The sequence below is a fragment of the Ylistrum balloti genome, unplaced genomic scaffold (genome assembly GCF_031769215.1).
Source record: "Ylistrum balloti isolate Yb309-2 unplaced genomic scaffold, AGI_CSIRO_Ybal_v1 Utg371124, whole genome shotgun sequence".
Classification (NCBI taxonomy): domain Eukaryota; kingdom Metazoa; phylum Mollusca; class Bivalvia; order Pectinida; family Pectinidae; genus Ylistrum; species Ylistrum balloti.
In genome coordinates, this window is record NW_026782617.1 from 576486 (window position 1) to 602552 (window position 26067).

Here is a 26067-nt window from a genome sequence, read left to right on the forward strand (position 1 = left end):
GAAAAGTATGCAAAATGCAGCTGTCCTTAAAATATTCTCCTGCAAAATGTAGGTTTATCCCTGAATGGTCTCGGAAAGACGTCCCATTTCATAAAACTGTTGACCGCCTAACTTTCATAAATTAAACTGTTGAAAAAACCATTTCATCCCATTACATTCTAAAGTCATTAATTATGCCAAAGCTATAAAGTTGTATCACATTTTGATAATGAAATCCATGTATTATCTGGCAATCTTCAATGGATCCATTTCTTTAACATATCTTCAAATGTGTCCACTTGCCTGCCTTTTTTCCGTTTTCGCACTAAGTTCAGAAAATGTACTTTCGGCAATGCTATCTCTACATCACGCGGAATACGTGCACAAGGTTGAAGCGAGACAATACAAACACTGTTTTGGCTCAAGTAGCCATGTTGAACGCGCGCAATCGTCATGCTTTCAAGATAAGTACGCATGCAAAACGGATCACTTTTGAATTTGTCGGAATATACTACAATAATTCCTTTACTAGTTTCTATTGCACCTGCGTGAATCTTGTATGCTGGTTTGTTACCTTTATCAGCCCAGTCTCTCGCAGGGAACAGAATCCGGTGTCCTGCCTTCTCCAGTGGTGTAACAATGCAATCGCGAACAATATCTTGATCTTCTTCATGGTGCAGTATGAGCGCATCGTACATACGGTAATTTTCTCGTTTCTTTTGCAGGATGTCGGTTGTCAAATTAGTTCGCTTCAGGATAATTCTTTTCATTCGTATAACCAAGTATTTCATCATGAAATCCCACACTTTTGAAAGCATATACGACATGGTGACATGTAACATCCCTATCAAACAGCACTCTATAACCATTCTGATCCACCAGAAGACTTCAAATATTACATGCCAAGTTCGCAGGGAGTTTTGATTCGCTACTGATATGTCATCTGTGTAACTACGATTGTCCATTTCCATGTAGAGAAATCGTGTATCTGGAACCAAGTTGACAGACAAAGGTAAATCATACACATGATGTTCCATATCTCCAGTTATTCCATTCCGTACATTTCTCTCAATCTGCATCGTGTGTTTACAGAGGTTTTGTGGATGCGTACAGAAATGATACGAATATTGAAATAAATATGCATTTTTGAATTCAACTTCTGACAAAGGAAGTTTGATACATTTGGATTTCGAGAAAACATAACAATACATGGAACTATAAAGGGCAGTCAATGGACTGCATCCACCGAACAAGACGCTGTGGTAATGAGGTACAAATAGACGTTCTGTTAACCCTTCCACCATGTGATTGAATTTGATAGTATCGTGGCTAAAAATGTAATAGTCCATCGGTTGCACGGTCATTAACAAGCCAACTGGGGCAAACACTGTTTTTTTAACATGTGATATTTGTGTTATATTGAAGAATGCTCGCAAAGTCAAGATATGAGAGCTCAAACTTTGTTTCGAATGCATACTTCGGTTTTCTCCCCAACATTCGTAAATTGCAAAGTCCTTACTATCAGCCATCAAAATTGTTAACAAACTTGTAACCTGGTAGGTTGAACCAATCATTTCATAACCAAGTTCCACTCTATGTCTCTCTGCAATTGTCAGCACTTGTTTATCACGAAACCACAAAGTTTCAGGTGTTGCAGAGCTAAAATCTTCAATATCTATATCGTATTGGCATTTCATTTGTATGTCCTCGCCTGGATAACGCCACATGACAGTCTTCGTGGCAGTGTAGGAGGATTCAGGACACCGAGGTTTCGTTTGTGTATTTAATGTAGTTTGGTAATCGGAGTTCACTTGAAAGGACTCTACCCTATCCACTGGCCTAACGACATCAACGCGTGTTGTTATATATTGGTGTGCGCTTAACTGATTTCCTATCCCACCAGCTTGGTTTTGGATGAGAAGTCCACAAGACATGACTGCCGTAATCAAAAGCATTGTAAGAGAGAGTAAGTATACCAAATACTGAATAATACTGCGGAAAGTGTAGTATTTTGACACATGATATACATAGTAGAGACACCAAGCAAAAATATCGAAGCCGAAATCAATAAGATAGGGTAGATATATCAGAAACTCTAAAACTATCACATCCTTTTCTTGCGAGTGCACTTGCGAATGCAAAACAGCGAACGAGAAACAAATGCCTATGATATCCATGTGCCTAAATTGTGTCATGTACTGTTCTATTTCACTAATGAATAAATTACCTGCTACCGAAATGATAACTATGACTATATACCGTGAAATAAAAACCTCAGTCGAAATGTCAGAATACCGAATAGTGTTGTCCAATTTTTCATCTGTGTGCAGTACCATCATAAAACACATTGTTGATAACAAGCCCGTTAACAGCTGGAACAAGAAAACGAAGACGTTATCCCGTAGATCCATGGTCATATCTTTAACTCTGCTGTTTGTTTGGCGGTTTATGTCCTATGTGATCAACTTGACCTGAAATTTAAAAAAAACGGTTATGGGATTACAGTAAGTTGCAAGACATATACAGAAGGTCTTAAAACCTAATCGCTCTCCTTATATTCCATATCGGTTTCTTTCCGAAAAGAAAGAGAAAGGACCCCGTGCCTTTGTGATCAGACCGACTATGTATACAAAATTAAATATCTTCTGTCAAATGATGCCCCCCCCTCTTTCTGGACGGGTATGTGTGGTTTAAATTTGTTCAGGCTGACAGCGTATGACGACGAACAAATCACGAATATGAAACCCTTTAGGTCAAATGACAAAACCAATATATATTTCACTTACGCGCGGAGTAAGTTAGATACTGTACCTTTATTAAAAGAGAAATATTTCCGATGTTGCTTGGTCGATCATCTGTTGTAACTAAGATCTGTGGACAATCAGTCATCATAAGCTTAGGCTTGTAAGTCATCTTTCTTTACTGTTTATCTCTACAATAAAACTGATAGTTTAAACAAATTGTCTTTTTAACAATGATTTAACAATGATCTTCAACTTTGGCCTCCCGACCTGACATGGAGTTCAAAACAGCTAAATCAAGAACTTTCGGAATGATTACTAATGTAAGACATTTGCGTGGATTCGACCAGCAAAAATGTAAAGAAGATAGACTGGCTGACTGAAGAGAATTCAGTACCTCGCGGATCACCTATTGGGATCATAACCCTTTTGCAGTTTCACCCTATCAATCTTGGTTAGATCGTAGAGGAGTATTTACTTCAATATAGATATTTTTAGCAGATAGATTATCAAAAGCTTTTACATGCGTGAATACCACAGGTATGTATGACTGGTGTACAGGATTGTGGAAACAAGCCAACACCACTCTATAAATAAAACGCAATGTCGATTCGACACGTCTGCAATGTTTTAAAATAGATCAGTTGATGACTGAATTGATATATCTTTACAATTTAACACGAGATTGTAAAATATCTTTTGTAATATTCATGAAGCATAAGTTATCAGAGACGTATATATCACATGTTATATATGTCTCTGATGTTATATATGGTGTCATATTTTTATTTTATAAAAAATCTTATTTTATGACTCATCGTGGGTATGTTTTGATTCAGAATAAATAAAAGATAAGCTTAGTTAGGAAGATTGAATTAAAATAAGTATGTACACATATTAGTTGTGTTAACGATAAACACTTACTTGTTAAATAGACAGAAGGTAATTTGAAATATTCTCCCCGCTGAATGAATGCAGCCTCGAAAGCAATCTAGCCTTGGCCGACCGGGTAAATACACCTGGAAATTCCCTAAATGTCTTGTGACTGTATTGTGTTTAACCATAAACATACCATACTAATAATAATAATAATAATAATTAGTAGTAGTAGTAGTAGTAGTAGTAGTAGTAGTAGTAGTAGTAGTATAATAAGTAGTAGTAGTAGTAGTAGTAGTATGATATGTTTATGGGTTAAGTTGATGACATAGGTTGTAATTGCAAATCGAAAGCAATCGAGCCTTGGCCGACCGGGAAAATACACCTGGAAATTCCCTAAATGTCTTGTGACTGTATTGTGTCTACATCTTGGTAACCCATAAACAATATAATTCAAATAATAATTGGCCTATGTCATCAACTTGACCTGAAATAAAAAAAACGGTTACGGGATTATAGTAGGTGCCAAGGCATATAGGCTACAGAAGGTCATAAAACCTGACATAATCTAGGTACTTTATGTTAAAAAACTTAAATGGTATGTTCAGAGACGTATATGGTATGTTAATGGAGAATTCGGCTTACGAATGATAAAATATATCCATAATAAAGCGCGCCTATAACGTCAAATTGGTTGTTTTTGGTTATTTTTCGGCGTTGGAACATTGTTTGTCTTGACTATTGATTATAAACATGTTCACGCTCGGTTTATTACGAAGAAAGCCAAATGGATCACATGGCTTGTCACGTGACGAATCATTTACTTCCGCCGCGAAGAAAAAAGTGATTACGAGGAAAGTGTAAACAAACGCACATGTCTTACGTATGACACTTGCTTGTGCGCCTTTCTGCTAATTCTTGTTTGCAGTAAATGATTCTATAGTGTTATAATATATAATTTTTAACAATCAATCATAGTAATTCGTTTTGTTTTGGCTTGTCGTGTGAGAATTGTCTTTGTCAATCGCGGTCGCCTGTCAGAAGTATCTTGCCGCGTAAAACCTCTAGCATTGTTGGAGTACTACTTGCTATGTACCTTGTGTCTCATTTCCTATTCTTCAGGCCTCATCTTGCTTGACAATGGGTAAAAAATAGAATATCAATTCAATATTGAGACACATTGGAAATCAAAGCTAGTTCTAACCTCTCTCATTCATTCAACTTCTATCATTTTACTACCTTGAAATATGATACAAGTTTTAAAAATATATTGTTCTATTTTATACTTCATATATTACTGTTAACTTCAAAAGACATTGAAGTTAACCCGGGTCCTCTATGCAGTCTTGATATTGCTCACCTAAATGTTAGGTCATTAAGAAATAAAGTTTACATTGTGGAAGCTGAATTAAATAATAATGACATAATATGTTTAACAGAAACTCATCTTTCTCCTGAAGTACTAGATTCGGATATTAACATTGACTCTTACCTACATGATAGGCTGGACCGAAGATCGGGCCCTGGTGGAGAAGTTATTATTTATCATAAAAATACAGTTTTCATTAAAAGACGAACAGATTTACAACACGATGATGTAGAATTAATCTGTGTTGAAGTATGTATTGAATCTAGAAAAATTTTACTCTGTTGTCTATTTATAGACCAGATATGCTTGTTGCTTATTTGGAAACCCTTGATTTTGTGTTAGATAGAGCTATAAATACTAACCTTAATATAGTAATAACTTCATTAGACATTGTATTATCTAACAGCTTGAACTTCATCAAAAATGTATCTGTTTCTCCACCTATTTGTAGTGATCATTCTCTTTTACAATTTTGTATTTCATTTGATGTTTTAAACCAAAATCTTACAAGAAAAATATGCTTCTCTATCAGGAAGCTGATTATGTTAAAATGAATAGGAACCTGAATATGATTGATTTGGTTTCACTCTCAGAATTGCAAGATAGTAATGAATTTAATAATACTCTTTGTGATGCTATCAATCAATAGATATCTGAATGTATTCCTAGTAGAAATATTACAGTAAGACCTAGCGATAATAAGTGGATGACAAAAGAAATCAGAACTAAAATTAGACAAAGAAATAGGGTACATAGAAAAGCAAGATCTAGTAACTTACCATGTCGTTGGGAAAACTACAGAAATATCAGGAATGAAGTCATAAGTAAAATTAGGGAGGCCAAGAATAATTATATAGAAAATATGCAATTGTTAGCTAATAAAGATACCTCTTCATCTAGTTGGTGGAAAATTACAAAAACTGTTTAAAATATAAATAATAAAAGTAACTCTATTCCCCCTCTTAAATGTGATGAATCTTTCATTCAACATCCGTTTGATAAAGCTGGGTTACTTAATAAATATGTTACTTCTATATCTACCATTTCTGAGAATATTGAACCAATCCCACATATAGAAATTAACTGTCCTCATTCTTTAGATAACATTTCAATAACACATCAAGATGTCTGTGATCAGTTGTTTCTCTTAAATAGTAATTAACCAGCTGGGCCTGATGATATGGTACTAAAGATAATCAAGTAACTTCAACATTCTATTTCTCTTCCTTTAACTTTGCTCTTTAACAAAACACTACAAACAGGAGTTATCCCCCTTAGCTGGAAAACTGCCAATATTAATGGCATTTATAAAGGAAAAGGTTTAATAAATGAAATATCTAATTACAGACCAATCTCTATAACTTCATATTTTAGTAAAATTATAGAAAAAAAAATTAAATACATGTTTAATTATCTAGCTGATTATAAAGTTATTTCAAAACATCAATCTGGTTTTATGCCTAAGGACTCTACAGTAAATCAACTTCTTTCAGTACATCACACTATTGTACAATGTTTAGACCAAGGTAAAGAATTAAGGTTTGTTTTTTGCAAGGCATTTGATAGAGTCTGGCATGGCTGGTTATTATATAAACTTCAAGTATATGGCATCAAAGGGAAATCACTTAAGTAGTTTAGGAATTTTTTAGATGATAGAAAACAAAGAGTCTAAACTGGGATATATATCGACGTCTAAGTCTGTTAGTGCAGGGGTACCACAGGCCTCGGTTCTCAGTCCATTATTGTTTTTTATATCAATGATATTATTGTTGATTGTGTTTCTAATATAATTAAACCGTTTGCTGACGACCCTTCCCTGTAAGCTGTAACAGATAATGATCCAGTTGAACTAGCACAAACTTAACAGATGATCTCAGCAATATTCAACTCTGGGCTAATAGATGGGACATAAAATTTAATCAAAACAAAACTGAATCTGCGATTTTCTCTAAAAATTGAATATCCATCACCCAAATGTATATTTTTATAATGAACCTGTTACTGTCAGTCGAATACATAAACATCTCGGTCTGACATTCAGTCATGATGCTAAGTGGAATGATAATATTTTTTATATTTATCAAAATTCCTATAAAAGAATTAATGTGTTAAGAATGATGAAGTATAAATTTGACAGACAGTCATTAACTACAATATATATATCATATATTAGGCCAATACTTGAATACGCTGATGTTGTCTGGGATAATTGTTCGCAAAATTTAAAAGTTCTCTTAGAATCAGTACAATTAGAGGCGGCAAGAATAATAACAGGACTGCGTAGAGGCACAATAGCTTGTATAAAGAACTAGGTTGGTTTTCTGATAGTAGGAGAAAGCAGCATAAAATGATGCTGATGTATAAAATTATAAATGATCAATCTCCATACTACTTGAAAGATATTATTGAATCTTATCTTCATGATCCCACATTAGATAGGTATCCCTTTAGATCTATTAGATTATTTGATCATCCTCTCTGTCGAACTGTCAACTATTATAGAAGATTCTTCCCATCCATGTTTAATAAAATTAATAATATAGCTCGGGATCTTCAAAATATTCGTTCTACATATCAGTTTAAAAATTTTATAACACATGTACACAACCTTAACACAAGAACAACTGAAATTATTAAGTTCTTTGGAAATCGAGAAACCAATGTCATTGTCTGTCAGTTGAGAAATGAGGCCAGCAACCTAAATTGTGACCTTCTGAAAGATCATCTAGCTGAGTCCTCGGCTTGCTCTTGTTGATTTAGATTTGAAACAGCATCTCACTAATTTCTTGATTGTTTAAACGTTAATCAACATCGTGTTATATTTTTCAGCATATATCACATGAAGTTCAAAACCATCTAACTATTGATATCATTCTAAATGATTGTGAGAGATGCAATGAAAATGAAAATAAACATATCCTTCTATCTGTCTCAGATTATATCATAAGAACTAGAAGACTTAGTATGTCTAACCAAGATCTCTACCCCATTATGCTTTCATTCATTCATTCATTCATTCATGGTCATCTGATTTCCAAATAAGGTACCTTGCACATTAATATTTGTTCTTAAGGGAGGGTTTAGTGTTCACAAGACCAGTTATATTGTCTACTCAAAATATTGGGGAACAACTTAATGAATAGAATTAGAAATTGGAAGAAGTTTTATTGAACATCACAGATCTTAAACCTGCAAATAGACATAAATTAAACTATTTGGTGGGATTGAATTTCCAAATTCATCAGTGGATGGCCTTGTGTGATACAATGGACTTTTCCGGTCTGTATCTGTTTGGTGAGGTAATTTAAAAACACTAAATGTTTATTCATTAATCTCTAATAGTTTTCTTCTCTTCTTCAATTAAATGTAATATTTTTATTTAAAGAATTATACTGAAAGATTAGAAAATGAAATCAAATGGAATTATATGAGAAATAGATTTAAGTAGTTGTCTCCCCTACTTCAGCATTCTGATTTGTTTATGTTTGTATATGTTCAAATGTCTAATTTTGTATACCTATGTTTGTATTACTGTTTGTTACCATGTTTGGAGAGGGCTTAAATAGGCTATGCCTGCTGCCCAATCCATTTGTCAATTTGACAATAAAATTTGAAATACAGATAATTACAATAGGAAAAGAAAAAAAACTCAATGTGCAGAAATGCACAGGAATTAATACTTAGTCTGTACATATTGATATATATATTGTCTTCCATTCAACATGTGTCTATGTGTTAATTATAAAGGTTATGATTATCATCACGGCCGTTATTCTCACAGTAACACCAGTACCATCATATTTTTACACTTAGAACGAATACCCCAACTATTTTCATTCAATAATTATCAGATAACACTTTTAGTAGTAAGGTTTATAACATATTCACGTGTCAAACATTGGATATTCGACTATAATCAATGACAGGCGGATACGTTATAATTATAGGGCAAACGTTAAGATAACCAGTCAAAGCAGCAGCTTCGCAAATTCCGAATCCGTATTCATTCCAAGATCCTCCTTCATCTTTCTATCACCTGTGAATATCAAATCTTGCCTGTCCTCTTTTCAGGTCTGACTCCTTTCTCTTACGCTTTCTGGCACTTTCTGTAAGGTAACTTTTAAGTCCTCGACGCCTTTTCGTCCGATTCTTTCTGGGCTTATACGCATGCGCAGCATCAGGGTTACGAGCGGTAATATATGAATTAGATCAAGACCTCACTGTTTACATTCTTTATTTTTTAGATATCAATAAAAAGGTACTTTTAATTTTATTAATTAACAGAAAGTTTAATAACATATTAATGGAAAATAGAACGTTTTATATTTTTCGTGGTGTTTTTTTAAACATTATAGTCGCTTTATCACAAAAGATGAAAATGGTTCGTCATAGTCTATTATATAGATCAACATCTTGCAGGTAAGGTAGACTTTTACAACAGTTTCAAAAAGGGATTTTAGACATGTGATATTACGATAAAAACCTTCTCGAGTAGACAGAAGGTCAATGCAGTCCAATAAAAATGTTTAACGGTGAATGGCTCATCACATCCTATGCACCGAGAATCATAAACATATCATACATATGTGTCTGTATAAGGCCCAAGTAAGAATTACCCTGCTGTCCCCATAACACGATTCGTAAGAAGGAACTAAAACTTTCTAAACTGCTTTGTTTAATTTATTCCTGGCGCGGAGCTGAATATTATCATCATTATTATTTTCACATTCTTAACGGCCCGTCAACACATAAAAGGTAAAATACAAATGTTAAAATCTTAAATGGGTATGTTTACACAATATATTAAAATGCTATGTCATAGTCTATTATTTTTATCATTTTTCAGAGTAATGTAGATTTTTACAAATCTCAACGGTTTCGAAAAGGAATTTTACACATGTAATGTTACGATAGAAACGTTCTCGAGTAGACAGAAGGTCACTGCAGTCCAATAAAAAATGCTTAACGGTGAATGGCTCATCACATCCTATGCACCAAGGATTATCTTCGTCTTTCAACATATATGAATGTGTAAGGTATGTTTGACCCATCCGATGACGGGCAAAGACAAATTCATCTCGGTGGTTGTCCCTATAGCCTGGAAACCATTCACTGATAACAGGTTTAACGGAGTGCAATTTGTTATTGGTATAGGTATTCTAATCCTCCTGCCACTGAGCTTTTAAAATTTGTTTAATAAATGGTTTAAAATCGGTAAAATGAAGTTGAAAAACAACAGGTGGTAGCGATAAAGCTACCTGAGCGGTACGATCTGCTTTTTCATTGCCCGGTATTCCCATGTGCCTAGGAACCCAGCAAAAAGCAATACGAAAGTTAAAAGCTAGTTCATGATATAGTATTAAGGTATTACGAATGAACATATTTTCAATATTTCTATTGCTACGAGTCTGTAGAGCAGATAGAGAGTTTGAATGGATAACAGCTCCCATTACTTTGTTTCTTTGAATATATTCAAGGGCGAGGTAGATAGCTCGTACTTCTGCCCAGAATATTGAGGCGTTATTCGGTAGCCGGCATCCATAGGTTTCATCTTATGTAACCATGGCCGCAGCAAGCTTATCATTATCTTTTGAACCATTAGTATATAAATGTAGAAATGTTTTATATTTTAACTGCAATTTCGAGAAGGATGAACGAAAGGTGTAACTATCTGTGTCTGATTTAACAATTTCATGAAGTAAAAAAGTCAACTTCAGGTGAATTCATGAGCCAGGGTTGAATTTCTATCGTTCCAAATGACTGAATTTGGTTAACATCAATATTTGTGTTTTGTAAAAGAGCGGAAATTCGAATACCAAATGATGGAATAGTTTTTGGTTTGCCTTTTGCAGGATTTGAAGGATTTGACCTTAGCTGAATGGTGTATTGCGAAGCCACTTTATTTTGACAGCTATATAGCGATGGTTCGTTAGCCTCTACATAGAGGCTTGTTGTAGGTTTTGTCTTAAAAGCTGGTGATGAACAGTGTCTAATAATTTTAAATATGAAGGTCTAGCAGATCCATACACGATGGAACCATAGTCCAATTTTGATCTAATAAGGGCTCTATAGAGTATTGGCAAAACTTTTCTATCAGCTCCCCAATCAGTATGGGACACAACCTTTGCAATATTCAGTGCCTTCAGTCATTTGGCTTTAAGGTATTTTATGTGTGGAAGGAACGACAATTTCCTGTCGAATATTACACCTTAGAATTTAGTTTGCTCAATGACCGGAATGGGTGCACCACAGAGAGACAGATTTTGTTGTTTCCGAATTTGACAAAAATGCACACAAACTGTTTTTGATTGTGAAAATTTAAAACCATTTTCATCTGCCCAAATTTGTAGTCGATTCAAACATTGTTGTAGTTGTCTTTCGATGGTATTCATACGCTTTGATCGATAGTCATCGACATAAAGAGCGCCCTCCATTGAAGGAGATAATGTTTTGACAATACTGTTAATTTTAAGTCCAAAAAGTGTAACCGAAAGAATGCTACCTTGTGGTACACCCATCTCTTGCTGATGAACATCGGAAAGCGTCGTTCCATTCCGGACTTAAAATACTCTATCTGATACAAAATTTGAAACAAAAATTGGTAGATTACCTTTAATACCTATATCGTGCAGATCTTTCATTATGCCGTACTTCCACGTTGTGTCGTAAGCCTTTCCAAAATCGAGGAAACAGCAACCATGTGTTCCTTCTTTAGAAAAGCCTCACGCACAAAGGTTTCAAGTCTAACCAAATGACGTTGGTACCTCGCTTTGATCTAAAACCGCTTTGTAGGGGTGATATTATGCGATTGGATTCCAGATACCAAATTAATCTTGAATCTATCATCCGCTCTAGAGTTTTACAAACGCAACTCGTAAGTGATATTGGACAAAGATAGTGCCTTGCTTGATGCCTTCAGAATGGTCATGGTCTATAGCACAGACCAACATCTTTCAGATAATCTAGAATTTTATTAATATCAACAGTTTCAAAAAGGGTATTTAGACTTGTAACGTTACGATAAAAAAATTCTCGAATAGACAAGTCAATGCAGACTCAGCCACCATAAGTCGACGTTATCGAAGACACAACAGGCAGGTGTAATAGACGTATTGGGTACGTGCTAAAATATTTCTGGTGTTATATACATTTTGTGGATCCTCCAAGCAGTTACAGTTGAACAAGACATTATCAAACAAATCAGTGTGTGGTTATGGGGAAAACGCGAAAAAAAGATATCAAATATTCATCAACAGATACAACCCGATCAGGTTCTAGTTCAACAGATGATTATTCCACCCCTACCCCCAATCGTGTTAGATATTTTGATGGAAACAGTTGCCAGCGTGTATAGGCGCCAATATAGGTAATGGACAGGGATTGAGTCACAGAGTGCATTGTAAACACCACTAAATCGTGACGCCCCATCACTATATAGATAACGCACCAGTATTTCGCCTAAACCACAACAACCTCCCCATACTTCATATGTTTCCCTCGGTCCCTAATTATGCCTTTCTGACTTAATGGCTGACAGACAGCCATCTTGGATTTTGACAATAATCTTTTTCTTTAATTATTTTTCGGAGGTCCTGAAAGGGCATTTCTTAAATTTCATATATGTTCCATTGGACCTTAGTTAATTTTTGGGATGGAGGGTGTGGAGGGTATTGAGATTGATTAGGAAAAACAAGTGAACATCATTTGACATTTCAAGATTATGATTGCTATATCTTAAGCATTTTCAACTTTCGTTTAATGAAGATCAAAACTATATGAAAGAGGAGTAAAAGAAATGAAAAGATCCAACTTTTAAAGAACAAATAAAGATCAAACAATGGTGGGCGCAAAATCGATCTTCAAGATTGACCTTCCCTGTGTGTGAACTGAAACCCTGTTGTATATTTGCTGTCATACGATAGTTTCAGAAGTAACTTGAGTTCCGCACCATCACCACGAGGCTTTCGTGAACATATAGCCTCCCAGGGACACAAACGTTCAGCACATGCAAACAAACCGCATGAATCGGGAGGCAGTCCTTAAATGACCCTCGCTGTTGATAGTACATTAAGCAATATAAACCAAACCAATGTAAAAATCAAACTTGAGAAATGGTCAAGAAAAACGAGAGAAAAATTGAATGTCGGGTGATCAAACATGTTTCTGCATCTTATTTTGTAACCGTTCAGAGTAATAGTGTATAAGTCGCGTGGGGTCGAATACTAGAAAAAGAAGAAAATAAAATGTTAAAAGAAAGGAAGTTAGGAAGGTTGCATCTATGAAACCTTGTGACCAATCTGAATACTCGGCATAGGAGTGTTTACAGGTCAAGTGCGATGTCGCAAGTGCTGAGTGTTTTTTCGCAATGTCATATCACAAGAAGAATGTCCATGTACCGTCATTTGGTAACAATCGTGAATGGAGGCATGTATACAGAGAGGAAATTCAACCGTTTGATATAGAGTGATTCTCATATAAATTAATTTTACAAAATGTAAATTAATTTTTCTTTTCGATCTTTTCGTGAAATTTGTTTATATTGGGGGTTTAAATTGTAGGCCCCGAGCCATATTTTGATAAGCTCTTCAATCAATCACATGTTGATAATGATAAAAAAAAAACGAATTAAAATTTTCATGTACAGTTTCAAAAAGGTTGTTTAAATATACAGCCTTAATAATGTTCATCCGATGAGTACATATATGACTAAACGTGTACGACTACTGAGCAAACACGAGCATCTTTAGCTCAATTCTTATTTAATATCAGCCGAAGACAATCAATCAATATATATATATATATTCTTATTGTCGAGTAGGTGTGTATTTGCCAGCTCAAGTTACCTTCTCATCTCCGATAAGGCCGACTTGCGACCACAGTATGATCAAATAATAGATTAAAACAAAAGCTGTTCCTTTTGGATTGATTTTTCCTTGTTACGTTCAGATGTTGCAGCAAACATTCGTATTTTTTGTCAATATCACCTGTCCCATGAGGGGTGCACAATTGCACAAACCAACCTTTAACGTAACAACTGCATAAATGCCTGTAAAAACTGGTCTTACTTGTAAATTACTCAGTAGTCTCAGTATGTCTTAACCAGTTTGGTAATGTGGCATTTCTTACCTGAACTGACCTCCGGAGAGGTAAGCGTCTTCTAATTCTTGGACGACACCCGCCAAATAAATCTTGGTCAATCCTAATAAGTAATGGTATACAACAATAGAGCCAATAGACAAACTAACAAGAACAAACACCTTCAGCTTCAGAATATGCCTAGTGTGATCGCTATGACGACCGTAAACTTCCCAATAATTTTCATTAATCTGCATCTCTTGAAACCATGTAATAAGAGTTTTTCCGTCAGTTAAAGATATCTAGCCCGAAAGTCGTGCAAATGGGAACAAACTCTTGAAAATCAACTAATAGGGAAATCGAAATCATCTCACTGATCATACAGCTTGTTTGAAAGATGTCCATTTTGGTTCCGTTGTAGGAAAAAATCGAGTTGAGCGGCTAGTGAAGAAGAGGCTGTCTTTTGCCAACCTTCGTTTACACAAAATTGATTCTCTTCACCACAGGACGTTTTAGGTCAATTCGGCACGGGATCCTAACATTCCGACAGAGGGATTTTAAAGAATTTGCTCAATTTGCCCTATTGGGTGTCATCCTCTGGCCCCTGGGGGCCGAGACCAGCCTTTTATACAAAATATAGTCCCATCCACCAAAGAATGCTTCAGATTAAATTTGGACGAAATCCAACCATTCCTACAGAAGAATTGTAATGACTTTGCTAAATTTCCCCTTTCTTTTCCTACAACCACGCGGTATATCTTGAGCTCAAATGGTCCATCGGGCTAAATCTATTTTACACACGAGTAAGCATTTAAACATGTACATTAAAAAAATTCTTTCTTTATATCAACGCTAATTAAAGATATATTTATCGTTATTCATTGTACGTTACACGTGCTGACGGAACAGCCCGATTTACAAAATGAAAAAAATGGAGCAAACAAAATAGCAGATTCACACTAAATTTTACTGAAAGTATACAGTGGTCGGTTTCTACACGTCAGACTTGATGTTTAAAGAAGTGTAAACATCAGTTTTGTTAGTAAGGCAAAATAGAGAATAAAAACCTGAAATATGAATATATGAGTTTAAGAATATTGTTCAGGATTTTGTCTGCAAATTAAATTTACGGTTTTCCTCGTTACTTTTTTGCGATGTTATTTCGGCCCTAAACTACTTGAAACGTATATATACTGTATAGCGTAAAACCGAGAATCAAACATCAATCTAATTAAAGACGGAATATCTTATATTTCACTTCGTTCCTCGTAATATGAAGACTTCATATAACGATGTTAAATCAGAAATCTTTTCTTAATTAGTACGAACACATATGTACAAAAATGCATTCATAAAAGAGATTAATGCCACAGCGCTCCATTCTTTTCATCTTATAACCAATATATATATCAATCTAATTCCGATATGTCCATTTTAATGTTTAATTCCATATTTACCCACGGGGAATATATCACCGATAGTGTACCTAGAACACGGCAGAAAGTCCTGTCCTCGCCAACAATACAGTCCAGAGTCTGTGTTACGGACAAACGCAGCTAATATGCTAAATCCACTGGACGGAATAATGAGTATATCACAACTGACTAATGTATAGAAATCGAGTAATTGTTTTACAAACCCTTCGCGTTGATCGTTTAGATGAGGTTGGTCAATATGTGTTATATTTCCAGGAGTGTCTATGATATTTGCAGGATAGCGTTCCCGTGCCAAAGCTTTTACATTATCCGTGTCAGAAGCAACAAACATGCCATATTCGTCTTTGTTTAACTTGTCAAAGTATCTCCACAAACCATCCAATGGCAGTTTCGGTTGTTTGCCGTCTCGTGGCATATTTGGGTTATTCCCATAACGTACATGGGCACATGCTAGTTTGTTTCGTATCCGGTTTGCTCGATATTGCTTATCTAAAGCATTAAGAGAGCTTGGTGAAAGTTTAAAGAAAACGTCAACAAAATGTTTGTATATATCAGCTTGGTGATATCTTGCGATCCATGGAACAACATTTCCAATATTTGGTCTCGTTCTGAATTCTTTCATAAAGTCCCAGTTCATACGAAGAAAAATGACATCGTCATGGAAAAAGGTATTTATATCTTCATTCCTAAACATATATTTTTTTATTTGTTTGTAATTATTATTAAGTAGTTTGTGATATGAACTTGTTTTATTCCAAAGTATAGAAGGATCGTATCGCCAGTCAAAGTAAGCTGGAATGAAATATTCATTAAGGCTGCAAGGTTTGTCAAAGTTGATAAGAAAACGTCGTTTTGCTAGTATGGATATAATAAAGGTGGTCAGAATACCAGCAATTCTATCTGACCAGCCTCCGAAATCCCCTTCCCAAGCGTCGGAACAGTCGTAAACGATGTATTTGATTTCCTGGTCACTGTAATCAGTTGATTGCATACAATCTTCAAGAAAACATTTAAATGCACCATCTTCCAAACTGAGGTCTGCATCTTTAATAAATCTCCCACGATTATTTTCATCGTTGGAGTTGGAGACCATCCAATGTCTGCTTTGATAATTTTGGACTACCACCAGTAGAAGCAATAGGAATATTAGAACAACCACCAATGTCCGCAGAATGGGGCGCTAAAATGGTAATGAAAGAAGATTAAAGTTAGTTCTATATAATTTTTGTTCCAAAAGCGATCAACAATAATCATCTTAAACTGAATGGCGAATAGAAATTCCCTGTTTCAGGAAAAGCACTCATGATTAACGAGGTATTCGGTGATCATAGAAGTAGACTATATCAAAATGAAGTAAGAAAATAACAACAGGTAAAAAAAGAAATACTAACAGGCAAAAAATAGAAAAAACTAAAAGGTAAAACGCTAAACGTACAAACAAGAAAACACCTAAATAAAACCTGAACGAAAATATATGTAATGACGTCATAAACCATTGCCTAAAGGCACGAACTTCGTAACATTAGGGGCTAGATAGATGCTTATACAATGATAAAAACGATTTTACAATTAACAAAAGTTAATCACGCCTGTAAATAAATTTATAATCAGATTGGAGTCAAATAAAGAATTTACATGCGTTTGTAATTTACTCTATACTTACGACATCTTGTCTTCGCCAAACCATCGTTTATTTTGAGTTTGACTGAACAATTGACGCGTATTAAACTTACGTATGAAATGTAACAGGTGAGAGAGTTGATCATTGATTAAAAATATGCGAGGAAATATACATTGCAACGTGGCATGCATGTTACTGCAAAACGCGTGGACTAAACGTCCATTAGGAACGTCTACAATCAGCTATCTCAAAGATTGTACTAAAGTCACACAAGTGAATAACACCTTTTGATACAAATGTAGATTTAGATACAATATAGCCAAACAATAAATTAAAGATAATAATAATCATCATCATCATCATCATCATCATCATCATCATCATCATCATCATCATCATCATCATCTCCTCCTCCTTCTTCTTCTGCATAATCAAACTATGAATTGTCGTCATCCTCAAAATCACCAATATAGGTGAATGTGAGTTATATATATGATATTGTCGTCAACAATGTGAACTCATTTTATCACAATCACTACTGTTTACCTCTCATACACCTTCAGTATTTTATAAATAAATTTGATTGTACTTTCGACTCAGACTAATGATATCATTACAGGCTAAAGGCCAATTTGTTTCAAATGATCCTCATATTTATCAGTAATATTTGAAAAGTGAAGTCCTTGCGTATTATCTGTTATTTTGTTTAATGTTATGATACTACTGTGTGGATATCAGCTAAATCAGAAATGGAAGGGATATGTTACGAGATATCGTACATATATACACTGCCGTAATATCTGTGTATGTTTTTAATGAAGTTGGTTTTAGAGTTTATGACAAGATCCCTCTAAGCGCAGGTCTTCTGCCATTGCGATGGCAACAAAATGGTATGAGATGTTTTGGAAAATAATACCATTTTAATAACTATTCTTCAAAGCCCATGTATATCTATTTCTAGATTTTCTAGACAACAGACCATATCTCACTTTCGACAAATATATCCATAATAACGGCTCTGAAAACACCTTTCATAGAACATGTTTTGATATGCTATAATAAACAGAAACGTATACACAGGGTGCTAACCCTTACAATTCTTGTAAAATCACGCATGACTTTATCGTTTTCTTGAAGGGAATTTATTGAGCGCGGGAAATACTGACTCTTCCGTACTTTAATTATTGAATTTTATCAAAGATATATCACGGTGGCAATGAGGCGAGTGATTCAGCGGCCATGTAAGAAATCTTTATGATGAAATTACCGACTTTTTAAAGCTTGGTTATCAAACTTTATCATTTCAATGTTGGGATTTTAAGGCGAATTATTAAAATTTAGAAATAATCTTAGATAGATTAACGAACAGAAAACAGAACTTGAAGCCCCGAAAGGCAGTGTAGATCACACCCACAGACGCCATGATTGTTCATATCTTGGTTATAACATTCTTTCGAGGACATGTTTATCGTAACCGATTCTGTAGTATAGAACCAATATATGAAAACCTAATTATAATCATATATTCAGTTAAAGAGGAGTTTGTATTCTGTGACGATAAAGTTTACGGACATGCTGACAACACACACAAGAAGAAAGACATAGGATATATAGAAGTTAAAATTTTATGTATTTTTAGGGAATCATTTTATACAAATGATGAATTATAAATCATCAACATCACAAAAATATCGCAAAATAAACGTTCAACATTTACTTTCGTGGATACTTGATGTATCTACGTCCTGATTCTATCTTAAAAGTCACATAGACAACGGTCAGAAGTGATACAATATGGCGCTGGTCGCCACGTTCGGAAATTCTTTAAATTTATCATGCTTCATACGAGTATATTCAACGTTATCCTAACAGTTACTATTAAACATGCGTTTATCTGTGGTAAGTTTCGGGAGTTTCATACTACTATGTTATATGAAAATGATCAATGGGTCTTACACAAAAACAAGAGAATAGTGACCTGGTAACCATGGCAATCAATGTTTCTGCTGAAATAACTGCATGCGTATCTTAAGCATGACAAATCAGACGAAGCGAAAAGCTGAATCCAGTATATCCATATCATTTTTCTTTTCCGCAAGCTTAATTCTTCAAAATTGATCAAATGTGACCTTCCAACCTTAAATTTTGACTGGTATCAACCACAATCTAGTGAAACTTAGATTTAATGGTGTTTCTTCATTTAGTTTGATTTGTATAAGAATTCGATCAAAACTTCAATTTTAATTCATTTATACAAGCTTGATTGAAATATATTTTGAAAGCTGATATCGCGTATTCACCTCATCACGAAAATATTGTCATAAGAGGCGACCTCTTGTGAGTTCCCCTTGTAGGAAGACGGTTATTGCTCAGACGTCTTCTGTTTAGGGGATAGCGGAGAGTCTGGAAATAGGGTCTGCTGTATTCTACTACATGACTGCAGAATCGGATATTTTATTCCGTATCTTCTATTAAGGATATTCGTAGAGACAAGATAACTGCTGCCCCTATTCGCAACGTCTGGGATCTTGATTTATTCGTTTCATAACTTCCTTGAATGTTTATAGCGTGAAATGTTGGACATTAAGCTACGCATAACTGACATTTTGAAGTGCCAAAATGTACAAAAAAGAGAGATGTATTGGCAAACAGATGTTATAGATATATATTAAGCAATGGTCTTGATCAATGATTACCAGTTACTCTGAAAACATGAAATATACGTCAGTCTGTGATCAACGATAATCTATAATTATTATTATTCTTAATGGCCCGTCAACACATAAAAGGACATTAGGGCCATCAAACGGTTAAACACACAGCGATCTAAAAGGAAATAACATTAAACAAACCAAAAGGTAAAAGACAAATGTTATCAATCTTAAATGAGTATCTTAACACAAAAGATTAAAATGCTACGTCATAGTCTATTATATAGACCAACATCTTTCAGGTAATGTAGGATTTTACAAATCTCAACAGTTTCAAAAAGGGATTTTACACATGTAATGTTACGATAAAAAGTTCACGAGTAGACAGAAGGTCACTGCAGTCCAATAAAAAATGTTTAACGGTGAATGGCTCATCACATCAAGGTTTATCTTCACCTTTCAACATAAATGAATATGTAAGGTATGTATGACCCATCCGAAGACGACAAAGGACAACTTCGTCTATAAAATCCAGCTGGTACCGCCATGTAATGTATATAAAATTTCATTATCGGTCATGTATCAAACATAAATAACACACAAAAGTATATCTAGTTGACCACTTTTACTGTCATATTGTACAACGATTCAGGGGTAGAAGTTGTTGTATAATATATGTCCTGAAGGAAATCAGCACTGTATATAGAAATGATGAAATTCAATATATCAAACTTATTTATAGCGATTTTTACCCAGATGAAAAATAACATGAAAGGTAATGATAAAGAAACTAAATATTACAAATTTCTGTATATTTCTTCATGTGATTTAATAATGATAACTAAACCATTTCTACATTTTCTCAATACAGAGTGAAGGTAGATGATCAAGCAGGACAAAGTAAGCTTCACTGATCATCATAGATTTATGTCGCGCCTTATCAATTCAAAAATAGAATGCTTCAGGTAATTTAAACTTTACGTTCACTACATGTCGTTATCTACAAGTGTCCCTATGACCTAACTTATACCCACCACATTCTGGTTGCTAAACTTCACATATGGGGCGATAAAAGTGATTTCATATATTGTAAGTATAGAGGGGCATAACTGGGACAAGGACAGGTGAACTTATGTCAGCAAATATGACTATATGGAGCCGTGTGGAAAATCATAATAGGTTTGGGTTGATGAAGGATATTGGCCAAATATTATGACACCTGCATGATTTATTTTCACTGTTTTCATGTTTGAGGAAAACCTGTTAGTAGTTCAGACACACTCATTGCTACGTTGAGAATAAAATGATCACTGTTATGTGTTGGTAAAGTACCCATAACAAATCTTGAAGTAGGCATGATCAAATAATGCTCCCCTCCTGTGAGCGACTGTATAAATTGTATGTAGCCGTAGTATTGCATCACAATGTGCAGTCTATTTTGTTGGCAATGGGGGATAATAGCTCGAATAGTCTCAAGTTCTGGAAGGAAGTCTTAGGATGCTAACCTGTCATTCTGGTTTATGTCAATACACATATTCTAATGGGTGGCAACTGCTTTGTAGAAATCACTAGAAGTTGGTGTTCAGTCCTCATGTTGGTACATGCTATCTTTTGACGAAAAAATATATCCTTAATGGTGGGAAGAGTAGGTGGCAACCCCGAGACCCAATCTTGAATCAAAATTGATTCTCCTTCACCTAAGGACGTTGTTCAGTAGTCTCAGTATGTCTTCACCAGTTTGGTAACGTGGCATTTCTTACCTGGACTGACCTCCGGAGAGGTAAGCGTCTTCTAATTCTTGGACGACACCCGCCAAATAAATCTTGGTCAATCCAAATAAGTAATGGTATACAACAAGAGAGCCAATAGACAAACTAACAAGAACAAACACCTTCAGCTTTATATCGCACAAAGGAACAGAATATGTCTCAATGAGATCACTATGACGACCGTAAAACTTCCCAATAATTTTCATTAATCTGCATCTCTTGAAACCATGTAATAAGAGTTTTTCCGTCAATAAAAGATATCTTGCCCGAAAGTCGTGCAAATGGGAACAAACTCTTGAAAATCAACTAATAGGGAAATCGAAATCATCTCACTGATCATACAGCTTGTTTGAAAGATGTCCATTTTGGTTCCGTTGTAGGAAAAAATCGAGTTGAGCGGCTAGTGAAGAAGAGGCTGTCTTTTGCCAACCTTCGTTTACACAAAATTGATTCTCCTTCACCACAGGACGTTTTAGGTCAATTCGGCACGGGATCCTAACATTCCGACAGAGGGATTTTAAAGAATTTGCTCAATTTGCCCTATTGGGTGTCACCCTCTGGCCCTTGAGGGCCGAGACCAACCGTTTATACAAAATATAGCCCCATCCACCAGAGAATGCTTCAGATTAAATTTGGACGAAATTCAACCATTCCTACAGAAGAATTGTAATGACTCTGCTAAATTCCCCCTTTTTGGGTTTCTAGATTTCTTGGGGATCAGATGCATCATTTATTCAAAGTTTTTCTTTTCCTACAACCACGCGGTATATCTTAAGCTCAAATGGTTCATCGGGCTAGATGAGCTGAAAATCTATTTTACACACGAGTAAGCATTTAAACATGTACATTAAAAAAATTCTTTCTTTATATCAACGCTAATTAAAGATATATTTATCGTTATTCATTGTACGTTACACGTGCTGACGGAACAGCCCGATTTACAAAATGAAAAAAATGGAGCAAACAAAATAGCATATACAGTGGTCGCTTTCTACACGTCAGACTTGATGTTTCAAGAAGTGTAAACATCAGTTTTGTTAGTAAGGCGAAATAGAGAATAAAAACCTGAATGAGTTTTGTATTGTTCAGGATTTTGTCTGCAAATTAAGTTTACGGTTTTTCTCGTTACTTTTTTGCGATGTTATTTTGGCCCTAAACAACTTGAAACGTATATATAATGTATAGCGTAAAACCGAGAATCAAACATCAATCTAATTGAGGACGGGGTATCTTATATTTCGTAATATGACGGCTTCCTTATAACGAAGTGAAATCAGAAATCTTTTCTTAGTTAGTTCGAACATATATGTACAAAACGGCATTCTTAAAAGAGAGAGTAATGCCACAGCGCTCCATTCTTTTCATCTTATAACCAATATATATCAATCTAATTCCTATATGTCTTTGGTTTAATTCCATATTTACCCACGGGGAATATATCACCGATAGTGTACCTAGAACACGGCAGAAAGTCCTGTCCTCGCCAACAATACAGTCCAGAGTCTGTGTTACGGACAAACGCAGCTAATATGCTAAATCCACTAGACGGAATAATGAGTATATCACAACTGACTAATGTATAGAAATCGAGTAATTGTTTCACAAACCCTTCGCGTTGATCGTTTAGATGAGGTTGGTCAATATGTGTTATATTTCCAGGAGTGTCTATGATATTTGCAGGATAGCGTTCCCGTGCCAAAGCTTTTACATTATCCGTGTCAGAAGCAACAAACAGGTCATACTCGTCTTTGTTTAATTTGTCAAAATATCTCCACAAAACATCCAATGGCAGTTCTGGTCGTTTGTTGTCTCGTGGCATATTTGGGTTATTCCCATAACGTACATGGGCACATGCTAGTTTGTTTCGTATCCGGTTTGCTCGATATTGTTTATCTAAAGCATTAAGAGAGCTTGGTGAAAGTTTAAAGAAAACATCTACAAAATGTTTGTATATATCAGCTTGGTGATATCTTGCGATCCATGGAACAACATTTCCAATATTTGGTCTCGTTCTGAAGTCCTTTATAAAATCCCAGTTCATACGAAGAAAAATGACATCGTCATGGAAAAAGGTATTTATATCTTCATTCCTAAACATATATTTTTCTATTTGTTTGTAATTATTATTACGTAGTTTGTGATATGAACTTGTTTTATTCCAAAGTATAGAAGGATCGTATTGCCAGTCAAAGTAAGCTGGAATGAAATATTCATTAAGGCTGCAAGGTTTGTCAAAGTTGATAAGAAAACGTCGTTTTGCTAGTATGGATATAATAAAGGTGGTCAGAATACCAGCAATTCTATCTGACCAGCCTCCGCAATCCCCTTCCCAAGCGTCGGAACAGTCGTAAACGATGTATTTGATTTCCTGGTCACTGTAATCAGTTGATTGCATACAATCTTCAAGAAAACATTTAAATGCACCATCTTCCAAACTGAGGTCTGCATCTTTAATAAATCTCCCACGATTATTTTCATCGTTGGAGTTGGAGACCATCCAATGTCTGCTTTGATAATTTTGGACTACCACCAGTAGAAGCAATAGGAATATTAGAACAACCACCAATGTCCGCAGAATGGGGCGCTAAAATGGTAATGAAAGAAGATTTCATTTAGTTCTATATCTTTTTTGTTCAATAATAATAATCATCTTAAAATGAATGGCAAACAAAAATTCCCTGTCTAAGGAAAAGCACGCATGATTACCGAGGCATTCGGTTATCATAGAAGTAGAAAGACTACTATATGAAAATGAAGGAAGAAAATACCAACAGGTAAAACAAAGAAACATTATCTGGTAAAAAACAGAAATACTAACACGTAAAAAAAAAACAGAAATGATTACAGGTAAAAAAATAGAAAAACTAGCAGGTAAAACGCTAAAAATACAAACAAGAAAACACAGAAATAAAAACTGAACGAATATATATATAATGACATCATACACCATGCCCTAAGTTCACGAACTTCGTAACATTAGGGACTAGAAAGATGCTTATAAAATTGCTAAAAACGATTGTACAATTGACACAAGCTTATCACGGCTATAGATAAATTTGTAATTAGATTAGAGTCAAATAAAGAATTGGCCAGCGTTTGTATCTTACTGTTTACTTACGACGTCTTGTCTTCGCCAAACCATCATTTCTTTTGAGTTTAACTGAACGATTGACGCGTATAAAACGTACGTGTGAAATGTAACCGATGTTTCTATTGGGTGAGTTGATCATTGATTGAAATCATGCGTGGAAATTATTGTATTTCTTACACCAGTACTGAAAGATATATTCGTCATACCAAATTTAAGAATTTTGCGTAAATAACAAAGCGTGTCTGTCAACTTTAAACATTGATAGCATTTTGATATTGTGAACAGGTGACCATCATCATAACCATTCTGTGTATGGTTTTAATGAAGATGGTTTTAGAGTTAATGACAAGATTCCTCTAAGCGCAGATCTTCTGCCTTTGCGATGACAACAAAATAAATCAGATGTTTTGGAAAATAATACCATATTAATAACTATTCTTCAAAGCCCATGTATATCTATTGCTAGATTTTCTAGACAACAGACCATATCTCACTTTCGACAAATATATCCATAATAACGGCTCTGAAAACACCTTTCATAGAACATATTTTGATATGCTATAATAAACAGATACGTATACACAGGGTGTTAACCCTAACGATTCTTTCAAAATCACTCATGAATTTATTGTCTTCTTAAAGGGAATGTAATGAGCGCGGGAAATACTGACCCTTCCGTACTTTGATTATTGAATTTTATCAAAGATATATCACGGTGGCAATGAGGCGAGTGATTCAGCGGCCATGTAAGAAATCTTTATGATGAAAATACCGACTTTTCAAAGCTTGGTGTCAAACTTTATCATCTCAATGTTGGGATTTCATACGAATTATTAAAATTTGGAAATAATCTTATATAGATTAACGAACAGAAAACAGATCTTGAAGCCCCGAAAGGCAGTATAGATCACATCCACAACCGCCCTTATTGTTCATATCTTGGTTATTACATTCTTTCGAGGACATGTTTATCGAAACCGATTCTGTAGTATAGAACCAATATATGAAATCCTAATTATAATCATATATTCAGTTAAAGAGGAGTTTGTATTCTGTGACAATAAAGTTAACGGACATTCTGACAACAAACAAGACATTGGACATATAAGAATTTATGTATTTTCAGAAAATGATTTTGTACAAATGATGAATTATAAAACATCAACATCAAAAAGATATCGCAAAATAAACGTTCAACATTTACTTTCGTGGATACTTGATGTATCTACGTCCTGATTCTATCTTAAAAGTCACATAGACAACGGTCAAAAGTGATACAATATGGCGCTGGTCGCCACGTTCGAAAATTCTTTAAATATATCATGCTTCATACGAGTACATTCAACGTTATCCTAACAGTTACTATTAAAAAGTCGGTTATCTGTGGTAATCTTGAGGAGTTTCATATCTCTATGTTATATAAAAATGATCAATTTGGAGTGACACAAAAAGAAGAGAA

The 26067-nt window shown here is 34.8% G+C and overlaps 3 protein-coding genes across 3 annotated transcripts; all 3 read right to left on the reverse strand.

The window, feature by feature from the left end:
- Window positions 1-236: 236 nt before the first annotated feature.
- On the reverse strand, window positions 237-2327 carry LOC132560854 (uncharacterized). The gene has a single exon (XM_060225558.1). It carries the CDS (start codon window positions 2325-2327, stop codon window positions 237-239), a length of 2091 nt encoding a protein of 696 aa, XP_060081541.1.
- A 13147-nt stretch (window positions 2328-15474) lies between these two features.
- LOC132560867 (uncharacterized) lies at window positions 15475-16569 on the reverse strand. The gene has a single exon (XM_060225572.1). It carries the CDS (start codon window positions 16567-16569, stop codon window positions 15475-15477), a length of 1095 nt encoding a protein of 364 aa, XP_060081555.1.
- Window positions 16570-22904: 6335 nt separating this feature from the next.
- On the reverse strand, window positions 22905-24014 carry LOC132560868 (uncharacterized). The gene has a single exon (XM_060225573.1). The coding sequence runs from the start codon at window positions 24012-24014 to the stop codon at window positions 22905-22907; it is 1110 nt and encodes a 369-aa protein (XP_060081556.1).
- Between the last annotated feature and the right edge of the window lie 2053 nt (window positions 24015-26067).

Bases quoted from the DNA above. Each gene is read 5' to 3' on its own strand.
- LOC132560867 (XM_060225572.1), bottom strand. From the start codon at position 16,569: ATGGTCTCCAACTCCAACGATGAAAATAATCGTGGGAGATTTATTAAA.
- LOC132560854 (XM_060225558.1), bottom strand. From the start codon at position 2,327: ATGTGTTTTATGATGGTACTGCACACAGATGAAAAATTGGACAACACT.
- LOC132560868 (XM_060225573.1), bottom strand. From the start codon at position 24,014: ATGGTCTCCAACTCCAACGATGAAAATAATCGTGGGAGATTTATTAAA.